The sequence below is a fragment of the Sminthopsis crassicaudata genome, chromosome 2 (genome assembly GCF_048593235.1).
Source record: "Sminthopsis crassicaudata isolate SCR6 chromosome 2, ASM4859323v1, whole genome shotgun sequence".
NCBI classification, from domain to species: Eukaryota; Metazoa; Chordata; class Mammalia; order Dasyuromorphia; family Dasyuridae; genus Sminthopsis; species Sminthopsis crassicaudata.
This window is the reverse complement of record NC_133618.1, coordinates 397,666,461-397,693,960: the sequence shown is the minus strand read 5'-3', so window position 1 is coordinate 397,693,960 and position 27,500 is coordinate 397,666,461. Positions and strand designations below refer to the sequence as shown.

The window sequence follows — 27,500 nt, the reverse complement described above, 5'->3', positions numbered from 1 at the left end:
TCATTTACCCATTATATTCTCTATTCCAGTCAACCTGTATTCCATAAACAACATTTTATCTCTCATTTCACAGGAATGGATCTTTCATTCAGTCTAAAGAACATTTATTTACTCTAGTGAGGCAGCTAGTGTGTAGTAAATAGAATATTGGACATTAAGGAAGACCAGAATTTAAAGCCTACCTCAGCTGCAAACTAGTTCTGTGACCCTGAAGACTTGCTTCTTTTCTCTCTGTCTCAATTTCCTAATTTATAAAATGAATTGAACTGTGACCTCCAAGGTCCCTTTTGGCTCTAATCTGTGTCCTCTAGGGACTTGCTAAGCACTGGGATTACAAAGAGACAAAAATGAAAGAACCTTTGCCTTGAAGAAGCTCCTCCCCTTGGTAGCATGCAGCATATATCTAGACAAGCAAACCTAAGGTCATTTGAAAAGAAAGAGGCTACTCAATAGGGTAAGAGAAGTCAGAAAAATCTTCCTAGAGAAGCTTAGCCTTGAAGTAAGAGAATGACTTTCAGAAAGAAAGACCAGAAAGTTATTTATTCTTTCTGACACAAAACATGAAATCATCATGATGGACTAGAAGGAACTTCAGAATATAAAACTGAAACTTTAGAGACAACCCAGTCCAAACTATGAGAGCATGCATATATAGAGAGACACAGAGAGACAGACAGAAAGAGAGAGAGAGAGAGAAAGAGAGAGAGAGAGAGAGAGAGAGAGAGAGAGAGAGAGAGAGAGAGAGAGAGAGAGAGAGATTGGGGAACTGAGGCCCAGAGAGGGAAAATGTAAGCTTTCTACTACACTGTGGAGAAAGCAAGGGGGAAAAAAAATCAAACAAAAAAACCAGTTACAGAATTCTAAATAAGCTACCTCAAAAGCCACTAAGCTGCCACTCTATATATAATAAGTCATCACTGACAGAGCAATACTGTACAGTAGAATAAAGTTATAATTCTGTGCACTAGTCTGTAGGTTGCACCTGAAATTTCATGGGGGGATATCACCAGATACACCTGCCCATGGAAGAGAGGCAACAATGTCACAGCAAAAGAGCTCTTAGATGTTGAATCTTTTTCCCCCCAATAGACTAAGCTTCCTACTAAAATCTATGTGAAAATCAACTTGTCAGACGGGTAGCTGAGAACCAGTCCTCCCATGGCCCATTTTATCCAACCCCCCTCCAATCTCTTCCCCTTGGGTTTGTTCCAATTAGTGACTGAATCACAAGGAGGATCAGTTAACACTTCCAACAGCTCAGCTGAGTCATGCATTCTAAATTGGGAAGCTCGGGGCTTAAATGCCAGCTCTAGCAGCAAGTATGTTTATCTTTCTACATACATATTAACATGTATACATAGATAAGAAAATCACCCAAGCATCAAATTCTAGAGGTATGGAGTGTTTCTTGCTATGATGAATATGACTGAGGTGATCAGACACTTGAATAATGCAAAATTGACAATTTCAATCCCCTGATGCTTCTGCCTTCATCAGTGTGGGTACTCTCCACGGTACCTATCCCAGATATACACCAGATGGACTGGCTACCCAACTCCATCTTGTCCATGATATGGTCTGGACAAACAACATTTCCAGTTCACTTAGTTTTTCTTGTACAAATTGTTAAGCCAATCAAAGAATGATTTAGAAGTGGGAGGGATCTCAGAGACTATCTAGTCCAAATCTGTCATTATGGGTGAAGAAACTGAGGCCCTAAGGAATGAGGTGAGAAAGCATAGATCAAAAATTAGGAAGATCTCAGACTTTTCCTAGATATGTGATCCTGGGCAAGCCACTTAACATCTCTATCCTTAAGTCATCTTATCTAAGTAGAACTGTGGGCGGGAGCACTGAATTTATAGTTAGGAAGAAGTTAGGAATTCAAATCCTGCTTTCAAGTCCTTACTCTGAGTGATCCTAAGCAAATCACTTACTACTGTTTAGCCTTCTTCCTTGAGAAGAAAAACAACACTTGTCTTACAGAGCTATTGTGAGGATCCAACAAGATAAAGCCCTTTGTAAGTCTTTGTCATTGTTCCATCAGTTCAGTCTTTATGACCACATTTGGGGTTTTCTTGGCAAAGATACTAGAACGGTTTGCCATTTCCTTTTTCAGCTCATTTTACAGATGAGGAAACTGAGGCAAATAGTTAGGGTTATATAGCTATTAAGTATCTGAGGCTGGATTTAAACTCAGAAAGATAAATCTTCCTGATTCCATGCCCAGCACTCCACTGAGCACATACCTGCTCCGTCTAATTCTTAAAATCTTATATAAATGTTAACTACTAACTGATTTACTTACTGACTGACCAAGGGCTTTGGCCAAAAATTCAAAATACCTTGATTCTAAATCCAGTACTTCTATCATACCATACTAGCTTCTAATCAACTGTCTATTATTATGTATTAATAAGAACTAATGAATCAAAATAATTAGCAGCAGTTCATTTTATAAAAATAGTTTACACATTAATAAGTCAGTAAGAATTGTTTACATCTATATATTGCAAAATCTTTTATACCTTCTCTCTGTTAAGTTTCCTAATATTCTTGTGAAAAAAAGGAAAGTAGGAACTATTAATTTTTACTCTAGGGATAAGGAAATAGGTTCAAGAAAGTAATTGCTTGAACTGCTTGAACTCATACAGTTATAAAGTGACCATAGCAAAACACCAGGCCAGGGCTTCTGGTCCTGCTCCAGTACCTTGCCCCTTGTTACTTTTTATAAGTTAAAATCATGAACAGAGAGGAGGCCAGGCACAAACAACCCAGTCATCCCAAACAGCCCCAACACTTATTCAAGTTGTTACTGTGTTCAATAGGGATTAGTGTGTGTGTGTGTATTTTTAAGTAAGCTTTTAAAAAACAATCTTCTGTTAGCTATCTCAGGTAATAATTGCTTTATAAAGTTAGCTTAAAAAACTTCCATTAACTATCTCAAATAACAATTATCATAATAACAATAATAGTTAGCTTTATATATTATATAACACCTGTGTGCTAGGCACTATACTAAGTACTTTATAATTATCTCATTTGATCCTCATAACAACCCTAGGATGTAGATACTATTACTATTTTACAGATGAGGAAACTGACACAGAAGTTAACTGATATGTTCAGGGTCACTAAATATCTGAAGCCAGATTTGAACTTAGGTCTTCCTGAATCTAAGCAAAGAAATGAGCTTCAAGAAAAGATTTTTTTTCTTAAAGACTAACCCAACAATAATTTTTAGCTAATTTTTTTTAACTCCAAAAAGAGATGTCTTATTAACTTTATTATTTTCTTAGCCTAGAACAAGCTATTCCCTGCTTGAGAAGGTCTCAACTGTCTATTTCAGGAGGAAGAAGGGGAAAGCAATAAGAAAGGGAGGAAGAAAACAAGCATTTATTATGTGCCAGGCACTATGTTAAGCACTTTTTCAATTATTATCTCATTTGTCCCTCACTCCATCCTTGTGAGGTAGGTGCATTTTGTCACTGGGGAAAGTGAGACAGACAGACATGGTTAAGTGACTTGTCCAGGATCACACAACTAGTAAATATCTGAGACAAGATCTTTCTGACTCCAGGTTCAGTATCCTATCCATGGCACCACCTTTTTGCAAAGGATGCTAATGCTCTAGAGAGAACACTAAATCCAAAGTTAGAAGCACTTAGTACTAGTCCCAGCTCTCTGGGGAGTCTCAGCAATGAAAACTGACTTGGGCATGGTCACTATATACAAAACTGTAAGGTTTCTTACAGCACAGAAGAGATTCTAAACTTGGTCCCACATTCAATGTGACTTTGAATAAATTTTCTTCTATAAGTTTTAGTTTTCTTATCTATAAAGAGAGCGGATAATCTCCCAAGTCCCTCCTAGTTCTATGATTTGATAATTCTATGATTCTCTGATCTGAATAATGAATCCCATTGCACCTGCCTGGATCTAGGGACAAAAAAGAAGCACATCCTTTCAGTGAGCTGCAGAGACTAGAACTTGCAATGTGATTACATGACAGCTCCTTTCCACCAGCTTAGGGACTTACTATAAATAATTATCTACCTTGCTGAGTAATCCAAAGGCTCTTGGGGGCTTAGGCCCCAAAGTTGCCCTCATATAAGGTTTGTCAAGGTCAGCCTCAAAATGAGGAATAACTCAGAAACTATTGTCATCTTCCCTCTCTCAGTCAAGGACAGATAGACTGTGATTCACTCCAGGAAAATAAAATAGTGCTGTGGAAAGAGGAAGGAACTCTTAACAACTATCAACGAATGGATTTTGAGTAACTTACTCCTTTTAAAGTAACTGTTTAATCTTTCCACTCCCAAGAGCTACTTATTCCAAAGCCCAGTGATTAAACAAAGTGGCTATCATAGCTCGTTCCCCAGCTTCTTAAACTGTGGTTCACAACCCTATGTGAAGTTTCATAACTGAATGAGGAGTCACAAAATTATGATTTATTATCAGTAAATGTATGATTTGTATACCTATTTTACATATTTGGGGCTATGTAAAAATTTCTCCAGCAAAAAGGGGTGGTGAGTAGAAAAAGTTTAAGAAGTCTTGCTCTAAACTTATATTCTATATGGTTCTATTATCCCTCTGACCCCTACATAATCCAAGTATCAAGCTACTCTTAACAAGGCAACAGCAACAATTCTCTGACTCTATCTCTTCCAGGGAAATGGATGAAGAGCAGACATGATGGACAGGCCTGGGTTGAAGGCTGAAGATAAGATTCTTATGCTACCTTTAGCCATCAGGATGTTAGAGAATTCATTTCACCTTTCCAATGTGTGCAGAATAGATAAAGGGAAAATGGGGAGGAAATTTCAGAGCACAGGATCTCTAAGCTATGAATGAAACTTTTTTTTTAACTGTCTTTCAACAAAAGCATTCATTAGATATCTTTGTCTCTCTCCATAAAGCTTAAGCTCTTTACCATTTTAGGAAGAGAGGAAGGAGAAAAATTTTGTAAAAATGATTATTAAAAATTGTCTTTATACCATAAATACTATTTTAAAAAGCCCATAAACTTTTTGAAGGTAGAGATAGTTTTTTCAATTTGTATTCTTAGCATGTTTACTCAGCACCTAACATAGTCCATCATATAGTAAGCATTTAATAAAGTCTTGTCACCTAAACAATGTTCCCAAATGTAAGTCAAAGCAACTTCTTTTCATTTCAGAAAGTCACTGTTCCCCTCTCACTCTTCCCAATTATTTTTTTTAAAATCTCTTTACTTTGATCTCTAGAAAGAGATAGTCTTTATACCTCCAGAAGCCAAACCCCTCTACTTATATCCTTGATCCAATCCTCATTATTTACCTCTCTTGCTCATATTGGATCCTCCTATACTGGTTCTTTTCATACAATCTATTCAACTATCACTGGACTCTACTGCTCAATCAAACTTTCAAGTTGTATTTCTTCTCCCATTAAGGACCAAATTTCTAGATAGAATTGTCTCCATTCCTCTTCCTCAATTTCCTTACCATATACTCTGCAATTCTTTCTGGCCTTAAGAGTCCAACTTTAGACAGGAATTGAATATTCCATGATCACTAGTAATCTATTAAATTTTCTCAGGCTTCATGCCTGACCTTCTGTAGTTTTATCCTATCCTAGAAATTCTCATCTTTCTTGTCTTCTGTCCTTTTTCTCCTGCTGTCAAATTGGTCCTACTCAGCATCCTTCATTATCCATCTCCAGTCCCCCTTAGCATGGGGGAGAGGTAGGGAAAGGAGGGGCTCCCCAGAACTCTTTCCTGGGTCCTTTTTTTTCTTCTTTCAATAATCTTGTTTGTTCCCAAGGATTAAAATATTTTTATGTAGGTTAGTTCAATCTAAATGCCTACTATGTGCAAGACACGAGATATATAAAGACAAAAATCAAATAGTCCTACTTCTCAAAGAGCTTACATTCTACCAGAGGCTAGGGAAATAGAATTTGCAACATACACAGAGAAGTATGAGATATACACAAAATCACTAAAAATGATCTGGAGGAGGAAACTAACAGTTCACTAGGGGAAACAGGAAAGGGCTGTGGAATGAGCTTATGTTTTGATTGGAGTTGAAAGTGGAGGTGAGGAAGGAGAAATTCTAAGCATGTGTAACAGCTTATAGCATGAACCCAGCTGCAAGAGATGTAATGTCACATTTATGTTGAATAGCAAGTAGGTAAGTTTGGCAAGAACATAAAATGCATACAATTAGACTAGAAAGATTGACTAAAGCTAGAATGTAAATGGTTTTAAGTACCAAAGTAATTTATATTTTATCCAGAAGGAATAGGAAGTCATTGAAACAACTTGATCAGGGAAATGACATGGCCATATTTTAGGAACATCAATTTGGTAGAGCTATGGGGAGAATGGATTACAGAAAAGAAAGACCAGATATAGGAAAACCAGTGGAAAGATTGACATTTTGGTAGGCAATGGTGTACGGGTTATATATCCCTAATATTTCTCCTAAACCTTAGGACACTCAGAGTGTTAACAGGATAATTTTTCCTGTGTAGCCTATAGGCTACTCCAAATCAACAAATCCAGTACCTGGCACCTTAGAGGCATTTAATAAATGCTTCTTGATGAAAGGAACTAATGATCTTCTTTAAACATACTTCTACATCTTCCAAACTTCCCTATTTCAGTTGAGTACAATGCCACAATCCCTGTTACCCAGATTTATAAACTGAGTCATTCTAGACTCACCCTCTTCCTCATCCCTCATGTCTAATCAGTTTCCTCCTCTTGTCAATTCTCCCATCTCTCACAACATATCCTTCCCTACACTCACATAGCATACACATTAGTTCAGAACCTCATCTCCACCTTGGACTACTATAATAATCTCCTAATTGATCTTTCTATTTTTATTCTCTTCTCTCTGCACAACTGCTAAAATGATCTTCCAAAGAGAGTGGTTTGACCACATTGTCCTTTCTCTGATCAAAAATATCATCAGTTCCCCATTGTTCTAGCAGAAAATACAAATTCCTCAAACTGGTATATGAGGCCCTTCAAAATTTGGCTCCAACTCCATACTTCAAACTACTCCTCTTCAAATTGTATTCCAGTCAAATTGCATAATTAAAATTTTTCTAAATTTAAGTCGATACACAAAAATAACCTGTGTCAAATTGCTTACCTTCTCAATGAGAAGGGAAGGGAAGAGGAGAAAATTTGAACACAAAATTTGAAAAAAAAGAAATTAAAATTAATTTTCAATTATTTTAATTGATTAAAATTGTTTTTACATGAAGCTGGAGGAAATAAAAAATTAAATTTTTAATATGAATAAATTTAAATAGTTTATCTCCCATTTCCTTGAATTTGTACACTCTCCTACATACCTGGAATATACATTCTCTTTATCTCTGCCTCACAGAATCCTTATCTTCCTTCAAAACCCAGCTCAAGTGTCACTTCCTCTGGGAAGCCTTCCCTGATCTGCCATCATGATCCAAATCATTAGTGATTTCCTTCTTCCCAATCTTTCCTTGATTATTTTATTTTTGTATATTATGACAATCTAGTAGAACGTGAGCAAATTACTAGGTTTCAGTTTCAATTATAAAAGAGAATTAGACTCTCTGGTCTAAGGCCCCTTTCCTTCCATCTATAAACCTTTGAGTGCCTAGCACATAGTAAGTACTCATTATATCATGTTAGCTGGTCCTAAAGACAAGCCCAATAAAATAGAAAGAGTATCAAACAAAGAAGCAAAAAAAAAAAAAAAAAAAAAGTGAGCCTGAATCTCTGCTTTGACATATAAGTAGCTGTGTGATCTTAGGCAAATTCCATCCTTCATTTCTTAATTCCAAGAAATATGACTGCCTGATTCATTCAATTGATACTGCTTTCTCTCTAATGCTACCAAAATCTCATAATTCTGGAACCTGATTTTTTTTTTCTCAATCTGCATCTTCATCTCTCTGAATAATCTAATACTTGATAAACCTCTCCTCCTGGATACTTTTTTCTCTGGGCTTTGGAAAACAAGAACTACTCTTTTTTAGTTTTCCCACCGGTGTAGCCACTTGCCTCTTCTCTATCTTCTCATCAGATTCTCTAACTAGGTTTTATCCTAGACACTTTCCTAGGTTTTCTTCTCTTTTTTCTCTAAACTTTCTCACTTAGTGACTTCATTAAAGCCTGTTGATCTAATTATCGTTTCTATTCAGATAGATAAAGAGATGATATATAAACATCTATCTACCCACTATTTATATCTCCTAGATCTATATATTCATATACCTAGCCCCAATTTCTCTCCTAAACTTCAGTTCCATATCAAACTACCCATCTAACATATTGCATAGGTATCCCAAGTTTAAGATGTTTAAAACAGAACTTTATCTTTTTCCTTTTCCCAAGCCTACCATTCTACCAAACTTGCCTATTTCTGTCAAGAGAGACACTATCCTTCCAATCTCCTAAATTCATAATTTCTGCATTAATGTTGATTTTTTCACACTTCTATACTCAAAATATCCAATCAATTGTCAAATTCTGCCACATCATCTCTTACAGCTGCCCCCTTCTCTCTATTCATAACATTCATAACAGCCATTATCTTAATTCAACCCCCTCTCATTTCTTACCTTGACTCTTCCTTCCCTTTCTCTCTCCCTCCCTTCCCTCTGATTCATCTTCCATACTGCTTCCGGTAATTTTCCTAAAGGACCCAACTTTGCCATTCCCCTTCTTAAACTTATGTTGGAAACTCAAAATGCAATGATTCCTTATTGTCTCTAAATATAAATAAATTACCCCACTTAGCTTTTAAAATTCTTCATAACCTGGTCCTAATCTACCTTTCTAGTGTCAATATTAGCTGCCTTCCCATACTCTGTGTTCTGACCATGCTGATCTTCTTTCTGTTACTCACACATCTCAAAGTCTTTTCATTGGCTGTCACTCATGCCTGGAATGCACTTCCTCTTCATCTTTACCTCATAGGGTTCTTTGCTTCTTTTAAAATTCAGTTCAAAACCTATCTTATACATAAGCCTTTCCTGAACTTCTCCATGCAATTGTCTTCCCTCCCTAAATTCTGTGTACCTTGGGTACCTCTTAAACCATGTAGAACAAATCTAAACCTTCTTCCATAAAACATTCCTTCAAATAAAGACAGGAATCATGTGCATCCTAATTCTCTCATTCTAGAGAGAGCCCTACTTCCTTCAAGTGACCCTTGCATATCAAAATTTTTACTCTCTAACATACTGGTACTCTCTCCTAAACATGCTTAAGCTTCTCAGTATCTCTTTATAGATGTCCTACTTTTATAACTATAGCTTGAGATGAAAGGGCTTTTTTGACTGCGACAATATGTTAGTGACTCCATTGATCCAGTAGTCCACTAAGACCACCAATTATTTTTCACATGACTAAGTTGTGCCTTAGTTCCTGGTGACATTTCTTCCTAATGACAATTCCTACAGTTGTATGTATCTCTTATTTCATTGTTGCCTTGTATCATTTTAAATCTCTTCAAAACCTGGTCTCTTCTTACCTTGTCAATCTTCTTAAGCTTTACTCTTCTCCCTGTTATCTAACTCCTCACTAATGCTCATAAATTACACTCCATCAACCGTTTTTGCTCCCCCCCACACACACACACACATCATATATATCTCTATAGTGTATATGTTGATAGTATATCCATGCTGTCACCATCATTAGAATATAAGCTATTTGAAACACTATTTTGCTGTTCTTATTATTGCTGAGTGATTTCACAACATGATGCTTTTGGGGGTTTTCTTGGCAAAGATACTAAAATGGTTTGCCATTTCCTTCTCCAATACATTTTACAGATAAAAAAACTGAAGCAAACAGGGTTAAGCCACTTGTCCAGAATCATACAGATAAAGTGTCTGAAGCCAGATTTGAACTCAAGAAGAAAATAAGTCTTCCTTACTCTGAGTCTGGTGCTCTGTGTACTATAGCACCACTTAGAAGACCCTAGCTTCTTTTAACCCAACATTAATGACCTGTATTCCCAGGTCTCTGCATATCAGTAGCTCCATACATTTGAAAATCATAATGAAAAAGCATGCCTAGTTGCCTTAATGTACTTTGAACGTTCCTTTTCCTCCTCATAGTAAAATTTTATTAGAATAGAATTACAGGTAAATTTTACCTTTCCACAGGAAGGCAGGAAATAACATTGACTCCCATTTCTACAGCATTTTAAGAATTACATTGTTTTCCTCAAAATCATCCTATATAGATAATAATAATGTTATATAATTATATATGATAATAAATAATATTATATGTAATTATATATAATATTATACATAAATATATAACATAAGAATTATTATACACATTTTATAAATACAGAGAAGTAGAAGTGACTTGCCCATAGAACCATAGTTAAAATAAGATAGAAATCATATTTTAAATCCAACTTTCTTGATTCTAAGATTAATGTTCTTTGATACAAAATGCATTAAAAAATTAAAACTAAGTGAAGAAAGGGTGTCTCTTTTGTGTTTGTAGTGAGATTGAATACTCAATCCAAGATGGGGAAAAGTCACTATCATAAATACATCATTTAAAACCTCTGATAGACATGTGATCACTCTTGGTCATAGAAACTGAGCTGAAAAGGAAGTTGTTTTTGTTTTTTTTTGTTTTTTTCCTTCAGTCAACATCTTTTCCAATTGTTAAATGGATCCATGACTTCAGTGATTTGGACGTATCTCCAGTGATGCAGACTACTACTTATCCATGCCTTCCTTTGTGACTCTCCATTTCTTTCTATAAGTCTGTCACCTAATAAGCTGAAGACCTTTCTTTCTTGTACTTCCCACATAATCAGTCTATCTTTTTTAATGGATGAAATATTTCCCTGATTCTATTCTTACTCCAAAAAAATCTTCATTGGTTATACATTACATCCTGCTCACACCTACCTTGCACCTCTCCACTGTCCTCATGTGATAGTAATTTTAATTGCTTACTTCATAGTTCACAACCATGCAATAAAATTATTAGACATTTGTAATAAAAAAAAATCATTCTTTATTTCCAGAAGCTCGGACTTCATTCAAGGAACTCTGCAATTTCCTGAAGCCAATTTCACTTTCTTCTTCCTATTTAAACCTGTACCTAAACCAATGTCCATTTGTACTAGATGCCCAAGATATACACATTAATGAACCAACTAGATGGATTGTCCATTCAATGAACAGAATTACTTTAAAGCTAGAAAAAAGAACAGTCATGAGGAAAAGATGCCAATTGAAAAGCACTCAGAACTATTTAAACAAGTAATTTGGAATGAAAAATAATTAATGAACAAAAAGGACATAAACATTGTTAGAATTTTATTCACAATTTTAACTGATAATAAGTAACATTTTACATATATTATCTCATTTGTTCTCACAACAACACTGTGAAGCAGACACTATTATTTTTTCCATTTTCAAGGTCATATAGGTAGCAAATAATTGAAGCAAGATTGAATTCATTTCTTCCTGATTCCATGTCAAGCATTCTATCCATTATGCCACCTTGCTGAAAATCACTTGACGTAACAAAGGAACAAGGAGTTTAAAAGCATCTTAGTCAGCAAATACTTGATTTCATATACACACACACACACAGAGAAATAGAGATGGCGGTGAAAAGTAATATTAGTTTAAAATATAAATACATTTGTAAAATTTTATAAAGGAGAATGCTAGATGATTATGAGAACTATCACTTCATAAAACAAAAAAAATAATGGAGGATAAATTTAAAGAAATCTTGTCAAGAGAACAAATTAGGCATTATTCTATGGCAATTTAAGAATGGAAAGAAGATAACTTATAGAAGAAAATGGTAATTAATAAGCAAAAACTTTTATAATAAACTTCCCACTACTAAAAATAATAAAGATCACATTTGAATTCCAACATCACGGTTCTAGATGTATTGATAGAAGAGAAATAATCATAACAAAGAAAGGAAAATGGCTAGATTAAACCAATTGTACATACAGGAGATCCATGCTGGAGGCAACACAATTGTGAAGGCACTGAAAGATTAAAGTGTGTATGTGAAGGAGAAGATACCAATAGGGAAGCGGGAAATCCTTATTAATATGGGTGAGGGGAGGCAATCAAAAGAACATCAGTAACTACCAAACTACATACCTATTTTCCTGTGTATGAAAATTTCTGAGATTCATCCTACCATACATTGAAGGCATTCTTCATGGGGCTACTCATAGGGAATAGGCAGGCTTTTGCAAGCAATATTCAAATATTACTCTCATAAAATTGGTTAAAAGATATATAGAAAATAGCAGACCCCACTGCTTATTGATCATTGTTTTTGAAAAATCATTTGATTCAGTAGAGCAAAATGCTTCCTTAAAGGATCTCTTCCAAAAAGAACCATGTTCTATTTCTACTGACAAAGTAAAATATTAATTATTAATTAACATTAATATTTTGAGAAATCACACATGGGACTATTTTCAAAAGTAACTGCTTGCAATATATTCTGAGTTAGAGTCATAACCACAAATTCACAGAGGAAAAAGTCCATGTTTTCTACTTAGTTTCATTTCTCACAACATTTGGCATAAGAATTTCAAACATAAGAAGTGCTCAATAAATGGAAACTGAGAAACACCAAAAGGGCCTCAGAATTCAAGAGTTGTAAAGGACCTTAAAGATCATGGAGTCCATAATTTTCCACATGAGGAAAATAAGACCTAGAAAGAGAAATGAAGCCCAAGGTCACATAGCCAATAATGGCAGAGCTGTATCTAAAATCCAGATCACTTTTGATTCTTTATCATGTATTCTTCCCAAGGAAAGTTGGTATCTCAGTTGATATCTCAGGAGCTGGGGGAGGGGGGAACTTCTATATTGATTGATCAGTTGCCTATTCCAAGATGCCTATATGGTCATAAGAACAGTGCAAAGGACTCTGTATTCCATAATGAGCCATCTCAGTCACATGACCAAGACCACAGATCAATTAACCATATGCAGAGTGAGGAATACCAGTACAGAGGCAGACATTCTGAGAGTCACAGGTTCCAGGCTGCAAGAAAGAGGCCAAGTTGAGGGTGTGGCTTCAAATTTACTTTTAATATGGCTTTTTTCTTTCTTTTTTTTTTTTCATAACCACCACTCACCAAATAGCTTCTCTTCCCTTTCTTCCTGGAATCCTCCCTGCGCCCGGAATAGTATGCTCTCCCTGCTGCCATTCCCTGGAGTCTCAGGTCTCAGCCACTAGGGAGTGGGGAACCACAGAACATAAATTGTCAGAGCTGGAAAATGGGCCTCTGAAACTATCTAGTCCAATCTATCACTCTAAACAGAAAACAGAGGCCCAGAAGGCGACATACTTGTTTACAAGTCACCTAGTCAGTCCATGACAGAGTTTAGAATTCAAGTGTCCTAAGCAGGGCTCTACTCACTATACTATATTGTCTTCAAGTTGGACACTTTACTAGTATGGAAAATCATTTGCTCTCTGAAGAATCTCAACTTCTTCATCCAAAAAATAAGGATGATACTAATGTGCATGAGTAAACCATGTTTTAAACATTAAATAATACAAAAATATGATCTGTCAGTTTTATTATGCCAAGAAGGAGATGGGAGAAATGTGAAAATTGAGACTTAGTTTTCCTAAATTTTCCTGAATAGATAATCCAGTGGTATAGGAAAATCACCAAACTTGGGCTTAGAATACTTGGATTCAAAATCAGACTCAGCCATTTATTCACTAGTATGGCTTTAGATATACATACATATATATATATATATATATATATAGCTAGGTGATGCAGTGTATACAGTACAGGGCCTGGAATCAGGAAAACCAGAATTAAAATCCAGCCTCAAGCATTTAACTAACTGTGATCCTGGGCAAGTCACTTAACCCAGTTTTACCTCAACTTCTTATCAGTAAAATGAGCTGGAAAAGGAAATGGCAACCCACTCTATTATCTTTCTCAAGAAAACCCCAAATGAGGTCACAAAGAGTTGGATTCAACAACAAAAACGACTATAAAACAGTCACTTTACTTCTCACTAGCCGGGACTATCAAATTGTGGATAATGCACTTATCTGCTTCACTAGAGTACTGTGAGACAGGGATGTAAAATGAGATAATGGATATAAAGTACTTTGTAAACTTTAGAATAGTATAGAAATATCAGCTATTAGTATTTCATTAATTATATATCATTTTGTAGAATTATTATTTTATAGACTAGCTGACATTGTAAGGTTTGCAAAAGTCTTTTGCATCCATTATCTCATTTAAGCCAAGCAATACTGAGAAGCAGGTAAATTGGACTACTGGTATCCTTATTTGAAAGATGAAAAGCTCAGTCAATTTCAATTACTTGCTCATAATCTCTCAGTTACTAAAAATCAAAGCAAGATTTAAGTCTTTCCTGAAGCTCATTTCCAGGCTCTACCAGCCAGATGTTGATGCTTTAAAAAAAAAAAAAAAAAAAAAAAAAAAGAGGAGAGCCGAGTTCTAGCATGTGTTCTACTCAAACTAACCTACTATTCTACTCAAACTAATGGACAAGTTATAAAATCCTAAAGCTGTTATAATAATACTATTATTAATATAACAACAACGATGATGATAGCAATTGCTAGTATTTATAGTTTGTTAAATGTCTGACCTATATCATCTCATTTGGTCCTCACAACAACCCTCTGAGGCAAGTGCTATTATTATTATGACCATGTTACAGATGAGGAAACTGAAGCTGAGAAATGTTATGTGATTTTTGAATCACATGGCTAATAAATATGCTCAGTGGGTCTATCCCAAATATAAAGCATGAATCTCCTCTAGAATATCTCAATAATTAGTTCTCTAGTCAACATCCATATTTTGGAACAATGTTGTCAACATCTTCTTTGGCTGTGTGAGAGCCCTTAGCCAAAGTGATAATGCAGATTTATAAAGGGAAGAAATAGTAGTTACCTGAAGAGATTCATTCAAAAAAATCTGATGGAGGAAAGACACATGTTCATAGACATGCCTCCTAACACAAAAAGCCAATGAAACCCCAAGGGACAGAACCAATATTGATATTCCATCTACTCCATCAGACTCACTGCTACTCAATAGCACACAGAGAACAATGGCAAAATGAGGTTGATTTTACTGAATATTTAGTCTAATAATTCATTTTAATGTTTTTAATCAGTCAGAAAGTTTAGGGTGAGGTAAATTCTGCCTCAGACACTGGCTGTGTGATCCTGGTCAATCTCAACCACTCTGTAGCCCAATTTTCTTATCGGTAAAATAAAGAAGTTGGACTTCAAGGTCTATTAAATCTCTTACAATTCTAAATCTAAAATTCTTTGATCCTAGTAGGTTCACAGCAGGATTATTTATTTGCTCATTATCATTAACTTTTTCTCATCTAATTAGTATGTACTCCATTATTCTGGTTCAGCTTTTTTTTTTTAACTTTGCATTCCAATTGTTTTTTTAAATGCATAATTCCTGGGACAAGACTTACTAGTCAAATGAATTACTTTCCAGCCTCTTCAAATGTATATCTGATCCTAGATCCACAAGTAAATGCCTAAACAAAGAGAAAAAAAAAAAAAAATCTCCCCCCCACCAACATCACTACCACTTTTTACCTCCAAAATCTGGTACAAAATAAATTCCTACATGCACATTGAAAAAAATTATGAAGGCTCCACCCATTGTAGGTTCTCCAAAGCCGTGCCCATAAAAGTTCCAACTCTAGCTGAAAAGACTTTGGTCCTTGTTATAAGTTCAAAGACCAGTTTAACTAATTCTAGCACCTTACAAAGTACTGAAAGGCTCATGACTAGTAGAAGGTCAATAGGACAATTAATTCTTGGGAACTGCTAAAAGATAAAACTGTAAAATACACCTCAAACATGCTGCCTTTTCTCTTGTGCCAGTGAAGGGAGCTGAAAAGGAGACAGTGGATAGTAAGAATTGTTCAGTTGGGGCAGCTAAGTGACACAGTGGATAGTGCACCAACCCTAGAATCATAAACCACACTCAGACATCTACTAACTGTCTGACTCTGGTCATTTGCCTCAGGGAAAAAAAAAAAAGTCAGTTAAAAAGCATTTATAAAGTGTTTATTATGTGCCAAATAGAACAAAAACAGTCCCTGCCCTCAAGAAGCTTGAATTCCAACGTGTGAGACAATATATAAAGTACAAAGTATATAATAGATATTTACAGATTTGATACATATCATTAGCAATTTGGGAGGGGAATGGGGGAAAGCAGTGAAAGGTTTCCTAAAGGTATGCATTGAGCTGAGTCTAGAAAAAATCCCAGGAAAACTAAGAGGGTTGAGCTGGTAGAATATTCCCAAGAATGGAGGATAGTGAATTTGAAAGGAGACAAGGATGTGATGTCACATTCAAGGAACATCAAATAGGCATGGTTGGAGGGTCATAGAATACTTAAAAGGAGTAAAGAGCAAGAAGACTGGCAAGCTAGGAAAAGGCCAGGTTCAAAAGAGTTTCAAAATATCAACAAAAGATTTTATATTTGATCCTGGAGGTAACAGGGAAACACTGGAGCACAATTGTCTGGAAGGAGAGTGGGAGGGTGACATGATCAGAACTACACTATAGAAAATTCAGTTCAGTGGAGGATGGATTGGAGGCAGGAAAACTAGTTAGGTTATTTAAATAGTTCCGGGAAGAAATGATTAAGACCTAAATTTAGGTATGATATCTCTGTAATTGGAGAAAAATAAAGGCCATCTTATTCATTGTTATTCAGTCATTTCAGTTGTGACTGACTCTTCTTGGCCTCAGTTGGGACTTTCTTGATAAAGATAGTGGAGTGATTTGCCATTTCCTTTTCAAGTTCATTTTATAGATAAGGAAACTAAAGCAAACAGGGTGAAATGAATTGTCCAGAAACACAAAGCTAGAAAATGAGGCAGCATTTGAATTCAGATCTTCCTGATTCCAGATAGGCTTTCTATGTACTTCAACACCTAGCTGCCTAAAGACCATCTAGAGACCTTAATTAAACAGTTGGAATTCTTTTCTCCTGATGCCAGAGCTCATGATGTCAGGTCTTTGTTTAATGGCTTAAGCCTTAGAGTTGACAGAATACTAGAAGTATTAAATCACATAGTACAACAAAAAGTCTAACAAATATAGTAGGAGCCAAATTAATGCTAATTGACTGACATAACTATTACAATATAAACTGATTTTATTTTCATATCCTCAGTACTTAGGCATATAGTGGACACTTAAATGTTTGATTGACTGATGAAAGAAAACTAGAGGATAGATTCTAGGTCATGGAGAAGAACCTCTAAGGAGAGTTTATAGAAATACACGAACAAGAATTACACAAGATGAGGAGGTGTGGATGAGTTATAATCTACTTTGGTGAAAGACGCAATCACATCAATGAGCTCATAAATCTAGTCAAGTGGTAAATTTTAAGTTTCCCTCAATGCATCTTATTGTGTGTTGTGCCCTCAAGCACACACCTACCTAACTTCTTCCAAAGAGTCTAGTCTGCCCTCCCTCTTTTGTCTTTCGGGAATGTTTCTGCATTGTTTTCGGGAATGTTTCTGCAGATCCAAAGGAACAATATTTCCCTGTGAGTGAATCTCTTCTAAATCAGAGGCTGGCATGAAGGAGAAAAATTAGTAGAAAAGTCACACAAACACACTTGCATTCCAGAGTCCTAAGAATCCTGACCTAAGGGCTACCAAATAGAGACTCCAATCCAAAAAACAGGAATCGTGGTAAGTGCTTAAGGTACAAATAACAAAAGAAAGACAGTCCCATCCCTCAAGAACTATAATCTAAAGTGTGAGAAAACCACAAAAGGAGGCAGGAAAAGGGCAGAAGGGAAATGGGAGCACAGAAGAAGGTTTAGCCCCAAACGTCTTTTGGCCAGCAGGACTGGCTTTGTTTGTTGTTTTCCTAACTGTAGTTTGATATTTAGGAAGATTCATCCCAGAAAGAATAGGTCAGATAGAAAGAAGCTCTATGATTTGGAATTATGCCTAAAAAGCAAGCAAACTGTACATACCCTGTGATCCAACAATATCACTACTAGATCTGTAAGAGAGAAAGAAAAAGGAGAAACAAGGAAAGAAAAAGGAAGAGGAAGAGGGAGAGAAGAAGGAATTATTTATAGCAGCTCTCTTTGTGGTGGCAAAAAATTAGAAATTGAGGGGATATCCATCAATTCCAGGTAGCTGAACAAATTATGGTATATAAATGAAATGGAATATATTGCTATGCTATAAGTAATGATGAGCAGGCAGATTTAGGAAAAATCTGGAAAGTCTTCCATGAACTGATACAAAGTAAAGTGAACAAAGAACCAAGAGAACATTGTACACACTAATAGCAATGTTGTACATTGATCAACTCTGATAGATTTAGCTATTCTCAGCAATATAAATATCTAAGACAATTCCAAAGCTCCCATGAAGAAAACTTCCATTCACATCCAGAGACAGAATTGGTGAGATCTAAATGGAGCTGAATGCAGATGAAGTATGCTATTTTCATTTTATTTTTTCATCAGTTTTTTTTTTTGAGGGGTGCCTCTTCTTTCACAATATTATTAATCTAGAAATGGTTTATATGATTGCACACATATAAACTATATCAAACTAATTGCCCTCTTAGAGATGGAAGAGATAGAGGAGAAAGCAAAAAAATTTAGAACATAAAAATTTCAAATAAATATTAAAATGTGTCTTTGGATATAATTAGAAAAAAAATACTATTAAAAAAAAAAAGAATGCCTTTGGGGTGGTACGAGAACTTTAAGAAAGAGTTTAAAGGAATAAGGAAGAAACCGTGGGAAGAAAAACATTCTCTATGAGAATGATTCTGAAGATAGAAAATGTGGAAAGGGAATAAAACTGCAGAAGCAAAAGAGTTCTGGGATAGGGAACTTTTCTGAGTCTAAATATCCCTCTATTCCTCTAACAAAGAATCTGACTTCTTTGGAATTCACCAAAATCAACCTTTTCTCTAGACTCTTCTAATTAAACCTTCAGATTTCAGAATCATTCTTAACTCTCCCATATAATCAGGTTATACTCAAATAACCTTTAAAAGATAAATAACTCTTAACTCTTTAAAGAGATTCTTTAAAACATGTACTTTTCTTACTTATTCATCATTCCTAATACTCTACTTCAGGACTTATCATCTCTATCCCATATTACTCCTACAGTTTCATCCACTGTAAAGTGGACATAATGGTATCTACCGCTGAGTTTGTTGTGGGAATCAAATGATAATACTTAGTCTACTAAGGCTAAATACTAAGTATTATCAGTTGATCCCCACAACAAACCCAGAGGTAGATACAGTTGATGAAACTGAGGTAGATAGAGATTAATCACACATAGCTAGTAAGGTCAGCTTTACTGCACCAGCCAATAAACATTCCTTAAGCACTGCTTTGGGGGGAATGGGGATGGGAAGAAAATGCTCCAAATAAGGTCATGATGAATAGAATTCACTAAGTGCCACCAGGTAGAAATTGAAGAAATGGCTGGTCTGGGTGCCTTCCTTAAATACAAGTTCTGGGAGTAGCCCTCTACTTTCCAATCAAAGGTAGGAGCTCTAGGACACAGAATACAAATAAGATATGAGTCCCAGGACTGAAGTGCTCTACTAAGATGATGATGATAGAGTACATGATCAAAAAGTCCCAAGGAGCATCAGAAAGGAAGATATAATGTGGAACTTGGATTCAGGAATTCAGAGTTCAAATCTTGCCTCAGACACTAAATTTGGGATCCTGGGCAAGCACTTTAATTACCCTCTTTGGGGCACAGTTTTCATAAATATATATATATATATATATATATATATATATATATATATATATATATATATATATATATATATGAATTAGGATTCCTCCCACTATCCATTTCTTCTCTAAACCAATCTTCCTAATGAACAAGCCTCTGATACTGTCATCTTCCTCCTACTTAAAATCATTAGTGGCTCACTATTTCACTATAGGAAAAACTACTTCCTTTCTCAGGTAATCTATTCTTTCTACAATCTGGCTCCAACATTGTCTCAGATCACTCCCCTATAGAGAATACAACTCCCACCTGAAACCACACTGGTCTTGTATTCATCAAAGGTCACATCCTATAACATTTCCTGAGCCTGAAATATCATCCCTTGCTTATCTAAATTCTTCCCTTCACCTCCTCTGCTACTCAATATTTCTCAGCTCTTTTAATGGTCTCCCTCGCCACGTCTGCTTTCAGTACCATTAGCTCCACGCTGTATCTTCACTTGCCCCATACATAGCACTACACTATCTTGTATTATTCACCTCTTCTTTATAGTATTCATTGTTTCCCTTACTAAGGAGGCTCTTAGAACTCTTTGTGTGTTCCCTTCCCTCCTCCCAACATTCCCTCCCAATACCTAACATAGCTCCCACTTTCATAATAGAGCTCAGTAAATATTTGGTGGTGGGGAGTGTTGATGGAGATGATGATGCAAGTGAAGGAAAGTAGACCAAGAAAGATCATAGAACAGTCTGCTGATACTAGAGGCCAACTAAATCTTTCTCATTTTATGCTCTTTTCTCTGTAAGCAATTTTGAGCCAAGCCAAAGTTACCCCAGTGGATCAGGTACCATAATTCCTTGTGAGCAACCTGCAACCAGCAATCAAGAAGGTGAGCCACCTTACGTTGCCAGGGCTGTTTGCCATAGCAACCTTGAGGAGCCAGCTCCGGGACCAGATTGCTGGCAGTCTCCACAGGGTAGTGTTTCTAAAGCTCACTCACTCTCTGTGCTAAATTATTGTATTCTGCCAAGAAGTCACAAGAAATAAACACAATAGCTGGGTTGCCATGGAACATAGATCTAAACCGAGCTGAACACCCAAATGCTGATTTCCTAGGTAGAAGGATGGGACAGTGAAACAAGCAACTACTTGGGAGCTCTCTAGCTCTGCTATATACTAGCTATATGACTCTGTTCAAGTCATTTCCCTTCTCCTGACCTCAACTTCTCTATCTCTAAAATGAGGGAGTTGAATAGGAAATCTAACATTCTTTTCTAGCGCTATCATTTTATTTTTCATTTTCCAAATTCCCTTCCCACTCTGACTTTAGGCTCTCTAGTCTCTGTTAAGACCTTCTATATTCTTAAGGCTCTTTCTAGCTCTAATATTCCATATACTACATGTCTAACCTTGTTCACAAGATTCACTAGGCATTTGTTGACAATGATGCTTCTTCCCTCAGCTATCCTTCTGTCCCTTTCTATCCCTGTATTTTCCTCTCCCTTCAGAGAACAATAAGAATAAAAAAGAGAAGGAACCTCCATCCTTTCATTTGTAGCTGATGCTGAAAGAGTTCTTCATGGATATAAAAAACTAGTATCTTAGCTGGCTGAGTTAAGGTACGTTGGGAGAAAATAAAGCAAAAAGCTAACCAACCCTCAAAGCTCAATCACAAATATCCATTTTCATAATAGATGTTTAGTAAATATTTGGTGGTGAGGAATGATGATGGAGATAATGATGCAAGTGAAGGAAAATAGACCAAGAAAGATCAAAGAACAGTCTGCTGGTGCTAGGAGTCAGTAAATATTTAAGTGGCTAGTAACTGTTTCTTATACACAGCATTTCATCCCATATCTGGAATGTTTTACCTCTATCTCCATCTTAGAATCTCTTATTGTCTTAAAAGTATAAGTAAGTGGTAGCTTTTAAATGAAATCTCCTTGGACTAGGGCCACAATTGTTATTCCCCTCTCCCCCACCAGGAGAGCTCATTCCCTCCTGAAATTACCTTTTATATATTTATATGTGTGTATTTTATCTCCCCACCCCACTATCCAATATATATTTTTATAAAGCAGAGACTTTAATTTTTCTTTGTATCATAGCACCTGAGCTCAGTCTTCTTTACCTTAGAATAAGAACTAATACATAAATGATTATTGAACTGAACTGGCAAAGCAAGGAAGAAGAAAAGAGGTAAGGCAATGCTAAATAATACTTTTGTCCATAAAAACCTAGTTATGGCCTGGGAAGAGATTCTGATCCAAAGGATTCAGGGATTTGGAAGGGATCTTCTAAGTCCAGTCCCCAATCTCCATTAGGAAAACTAAAGTCCAATGGCTACCATGTTATTACTAGCCTACCTGGGTTCTCGACTCATAGGCTACAAGTAGAGCATTGTATTGCTCATCACTCAGTAGCCAATTCTGCCTCAAGTATATAAATCAAACTATCAAAGTCTATTGAATGCCTACTCTGAAGCCAGCCTTGTATCTTATAATGAAATAGTCTAGGATTATAGGTTCATAGGATTTAAAGCTAAAAAGAAACTCAGATTATCCATTGACACAAACATATCTATCTCCCCCTCATCCTTTACATAGGAAGAAACTAAGGCCTAGAGAAACTAATTTGTCCAACTAGTACGGTAGCAAAACTGGTCTAGTTCTTTTAAAATCTAATGCTATTTTCATGTTATCATCATGTACTAGACTGTTATGATACCAACCAAAAGTGAAATAGGGTTGGGGTAGTCAATCAGGGCTTCCTGAAGAAGGTGGGGTTTCAGAGGGGCATTGAAAAATATGTAAACTTCATGTTAAATTGTTTAATATGCCCTTTTAAAAACAAGTTCATGAATTTCAGAAATAATTCCTTTTTTTCCCTTTGTACAAGATGTTCATATTCATGAATGAACTTTAAGTGAATGATGGGAAAAAATTAAAAAAAAAAAAAAAAAAAAAAAAAAAAAGAATGGTTAGGCTTTTAAAAAGAGTGGGCCAGGGAAACAGTGTAAGCAAATGAAAATAAGCTCAAAATATTTGTGGAGACCATGAATTCATAACAGATACCAACCATTTCCAGGGAAATTTTAAAACTTTTTGACAGCCCAATGTCTGTGCTTCAAGCTGGGTCCCTGAAGCACTTAGGAGTCTCCTGAACAAGAGAGACAGGCTGCAGTAACCCAGGCTTAGCCACAAGAAAAGCCTTTTAAACCCAGAGACTGAATTACCTTCTCATCTACATCCCCCAGGGAAGGTGTGAGTCACATAGATGGGAGATGGAGGGAAGGAATGAAGATGAAGAGGGAATGACCAGTGAGAGGAAATTTAGAAGGATCAGAGATGCAAGATGATGTCAATTATCTCCAGTGCCTGATATAGGGAAACAAATCCCATAGAGACAAGACCTGGATTTCAGTGCAGATTCAGCTACTCTCCTTAAGACCTTTCTTTCTTTTCTCTTTTTTACATCCATTAAGTGACATTCAAGTACTCTAAATAATGAATTAAAGATGCCAATTAACTAAACATAAAAAATTGCAATTAGAAGGATCTTTGATCTTCTTCAATCTACAAACAATAGCAATAATGTCCTTATTCTTCTGGTGAACGTTTAAAAAAAAAAATAATTAAAGAGAAACCAAAACTAATTCTTACCAAGCCAGGGACCATTGGGAAGCACTATCTATAGAGTATATAGCCACTGACCTTATCACTGCTTAAAACTATATAAAACAGAAAACCCTTTTAAAGAGAAGGAATATCATCAGTCATGAGTCTGTCGCTGAAAACCCTGTTTGGCAAGAAAAGAAGAAAAAGAATCAATATAATTGTAGATCATGCTTAAAGAAAGAGACTGGACAACAGATGAAATGGACTGTAGTAGAAAATGCGCCAAAGTAGAAATCAGGAGGCCTGAATACCAGCGCTTCCCCTGCCATGTCATTAGATGATTTGGGGCAAAAAACCGATGAATTCTCTGAACCTCAGTTTTCTCATTCACAAAAGGAGGGAATTGGATTAGATGGTAATTTTAAGTCCCTTCCAGCAATCACACTGTGTTACAAGTTCTAAGGTCCCTTCCAACTCTGACATTCTGTGTGCTGTGTTTCAAAGTCCTTTCCATTTGTAACATTCTGTGTTCTAACGTTCTACAGTCTCTTCCAGCCGTAAATCCCCATGTTTTAAGTTCTAAAGTCCATTTTTATACCTGACATTCTATGTTCTCAGGTCTCCGAGAACGTAGCTCAGTCTATGAACCAACCATTTTTCATTTACAGCAAGTCTGAGATATTTACGATATAATTTCCCGGCTTGTACCAGTAGAGATCACTACACACCTTCTGTTTTACCAAGTGGAGTGAGAAAGATGAAAAAATATGCAGGTTAACTTTCACTAATCCTTTTCTGCTACTTTTATCTATTTACATTTTTCCCCAGGGGATTCCCCGGCTAAGAATCTTCCGTAGTATTGCTAAATAAAAAAGGAAGATCTACGTAAATAATAAAATTACAAAGCCCCTCGAGATCTCTATGACGACAGTCTCCCTCACCTTTTGGCACTGACAGGAGAATCAGTAAAGCCAGTGCCAATCCCAATTCTACCACTAAATTCACTAGTTAATCTAGTGTAAATTACTACCCCTTTCAAGTCAAGTCAATTCCACAAATATTTATTATGAGCCTACTATGTGCATCTATGCTAGGCACTTTCCATCCCTGTAACAGAAGATTGGATTATATGGCATCTAAGCCTCCTTTCAAGCTCTGACATTCCGGGTTCTCCATGTAATGTCCTGTGACTTTTACCTCCTTACTTGGCGAACTGGGTCTGTAAACTGTACTAATAATGCTTCATGGAAAGCTCCGTGACTCCCCAGTAAGGCAGGGGACACGGTAATCTCTTACAGTGTAGTCCAGGGCGGTCCTTGGAACCCGCCTCCAGACTACAGCTACAACAGCAAAGCATGTGACAGCAACGGCGGCGACGGCAGCAGAACCGAGCCTCCGCTGCAGTTTCGTCAGAGGTAAAGGTAGCACACAGCAGAAGCCTGCACAGCTTGCGCAACCCTCACGAGCGCGCGCACACACAGTGACATACATACCCACACAGACAGGTCGGCAGACGAGCACATAGGCGCGCGTCATACACCTGCACACATGCCCAGGCACACTCACGCACCACCACCGACCACCGCGTCTCAAACGAAAGCACAGGTCACATGCCGCTGGATCTCCTTGCATCAGATTTTAACCCTTCTAGGATGAGGGTGCGGAAGGGAGAGGAAATGCCTGCGCATGCAAGGCCAGCCACAACCCGCAAAGCGGACTGCAGAGCCCAGAGAACAGAGCGAATCCGAGATAGCCAAGCAGAGCATCCCTCCCGGGTCTGCAGCAGCCCTAAAGGCCTCAAGTCCAGGCTTTCTGAGGTTTACACTAGAGTGACTTCAGCAGTAGCTTTTTCCTACGCTAAGGCTCTTCTCCCCACTGTGCTCTACAGCATTTCTGGGAGAGGCCCCACAGCAGTACATTGTCAGCAAAGCCGTTACAAGCCGGAAGGCTAGAATTGATAACTTCGCGAAGCCTTAGGGGAACCCCCCCCTTTTTTTAATCTTTACATATCTCGTTACATAAAACTGGCCGGCCAGCATTTCTCCAATACTTCCTCTCCACACACCCACCGGACTTCAGCCCCATCAGATCAGCTCCCAAAAGACTGTCAGCTCCTAATAAAGTTTACCTTTCCCTTCCTTCCCCTCCTCTCCTCCCCACCACCCAGTCCGGAGTATTATGCAAAAGCGTACTTTACACAGTAGGGAGAGAAGTGACTTAAAGCTGACGGACGCGAAAATCGTCGGATTTAGCCCACCCGCCCAGCAGGCCGCTGGGGGGGAGGGGGGAAGAGGGAGGGAGGAGGAATGGGAGAAGATCCAACTAATGTAGACCACTGCAGAACTGCCTTATTTAACCCTGGAGGCCTATTCTAAATTCCTGCCTCATGCTGCTGCAGTCGAAGGAGTTAAAGCCAACGAATTGGACCAGCTTCGACGGCATCCGCAATCAAAGCTGCCTATCATCTGCTACAGAGGAAAAGCTTCCTAATCTACCTCAACTTCCCGTTGGCAGCCAGGGCATGAGGTAGATAGCAAAAGGGTCCGTGGGGACTCAGAGACTGCAAATGGATGCACTGCTTCCGGCACATCTTTCGTGTCACGCGGGGGTTGCAGCAAATACGGGCACGTTTCTAATATCTAACTCCTTTAGCAGGCTCACCCCAAGACTTTGGGGGACGCTGCCCCCGGCGCCAGGTGCCCGGCTGTCACGCAGCACGTGAGCCGCACGCCGCAGGAGCCGCGGCGCCCCCTCCCCCACCACCACTCTTGTCCACTGCGTCTCCCAAGGCAGGCACACTAACCCCATAGGTTAGTAAGGCACCCTGCGCAGCCAGACCCGGACACGGGTTTAAAAGGAAATCCCAGAGCTGTGCGACTTCCCTCATTCGCACACCCACGTGTCCCGCAGAAAGCTGAGCGGAATGGGCGCCAAAGCCCGGAGCAAAGAGCTTATAACTTTAAGGGAACTCTGAGCCGCAGAAAGGTGCAGGAGGGGGCCCGCAAGGTGAAACGCCCACCCCTAATACCCTAAGGCAGCAGGCGCAGCCCTGACAGTCCAAAGCCGGTCTGGCTTCCGCTAAAGCCGGTCTGAGGACAGGCAAGCGCGTGAAAGTGGAGCTGGAAACGGTCCTCTGGCTGCCTGCTTGCTGCCTGCCAGGGTAGCTTCAGGAGATCCTGTGCTCCCAGCCTCCTTCCTAGACAGACAGCTCTACTCCGGGACTGCAAAGGGGCGCAAGGTGCACCGCCCCCCTCCCCCGCCTCCACCCCGGGTCCCTGGCACTGGGTTCCAGGGAAGGCAGTGCACAAGGTTCCTGACGCCCGGCTTTCTGGCCGCGACTGCAGCAGATGCGACCTCCCCGCTTCCCTCCAGCAGCCCGCTTTCCCGGGGCCTGGAACGCTCCGCTGGAGGGAATTGGGAACATCGGGAGATGCAGGTCTTCTGTGGCCCCCAGTGACAGCTCTCCCCGGGGCGCACGCCGGCACGCCGGTGTCTCGGGCTGCTGGCTGGCACTGCCGCAGACACAGCGCCCCCTCCTCCCTTTCTCCCTCCCTTCCTCCCCGGCCCCAGGGAGCTGCGGCGCCAGCCTCCTAGCCCCGGAGGCCCCCGCCCCCAGAGGCCCCTCGGCCTTACCTGACTGTCAGAGAGATAGTTGAAGAAGAAGGAGGAGAGCTCTTCATCCAGCAGCGCGCCGCAGTCAGTCCCCGCCATCTTCCAGCAAAGCAGCCCCAGCCGCGGCAGCGTGGGGGAGTCGGCGCCGAGCAAGCCGGCCGGGGGCGGGGAGGGAGGCAGAGGAGGGGCGGGGAAGGACGGAGGGGGCGGAGCTCCGGCCCCGCGGGCTGCTGCAGCCGCGGCAGCGGCAGCTCGGCTCTCTGAGGCGGAGCCCGGAGGTCGGGAACCTGGGTCCTGGCTCAAGGGTCCCCTAGCTTCCAACACGCACCTCTCTGGCGGCCCTGAGAGCTCCTTAGCAAGCAATTCATAGCTTCGTCTTCTAGAATCCCCCTTCTTCCTGTCCAGCAGTGCAGTCAGGCCTCCCGCTCCCCGAGACTCTAGGTGACAGTCACCCAG

At 38.5% G+C, this 27,500-nt stretch overlaps 1 protein-coding gene across 2 annotated transcripts in view; it reads right to left on the bottom strand.

The window, feature by feature from the left end:
* PPARGC1B (PPARG coactivator 1 beta) overlaps positions 1 to 27,178 on the bottom strand; it is a 165,533-nt gene extending 138,355 nt beyond the window's left edge. For both annotated transcript variants that reach the window (XM_074291750.1, XM_074291751.1), the window contains exon 1: positions 27,066 to 27,178. In XM_074291750.1, the coding sequence (XP_074147851.1) occupies positions 27,066 to 27,143 (78 nt within the window). In that variant the 5' untranslated portion in view covers positions 27,144 to 27,178. The remainder of the gene's footprint in view (positions 1 to 27,065) is intronic.
* Positions 27,179 to 27,500: the final 322 nt, after the last annotated feature.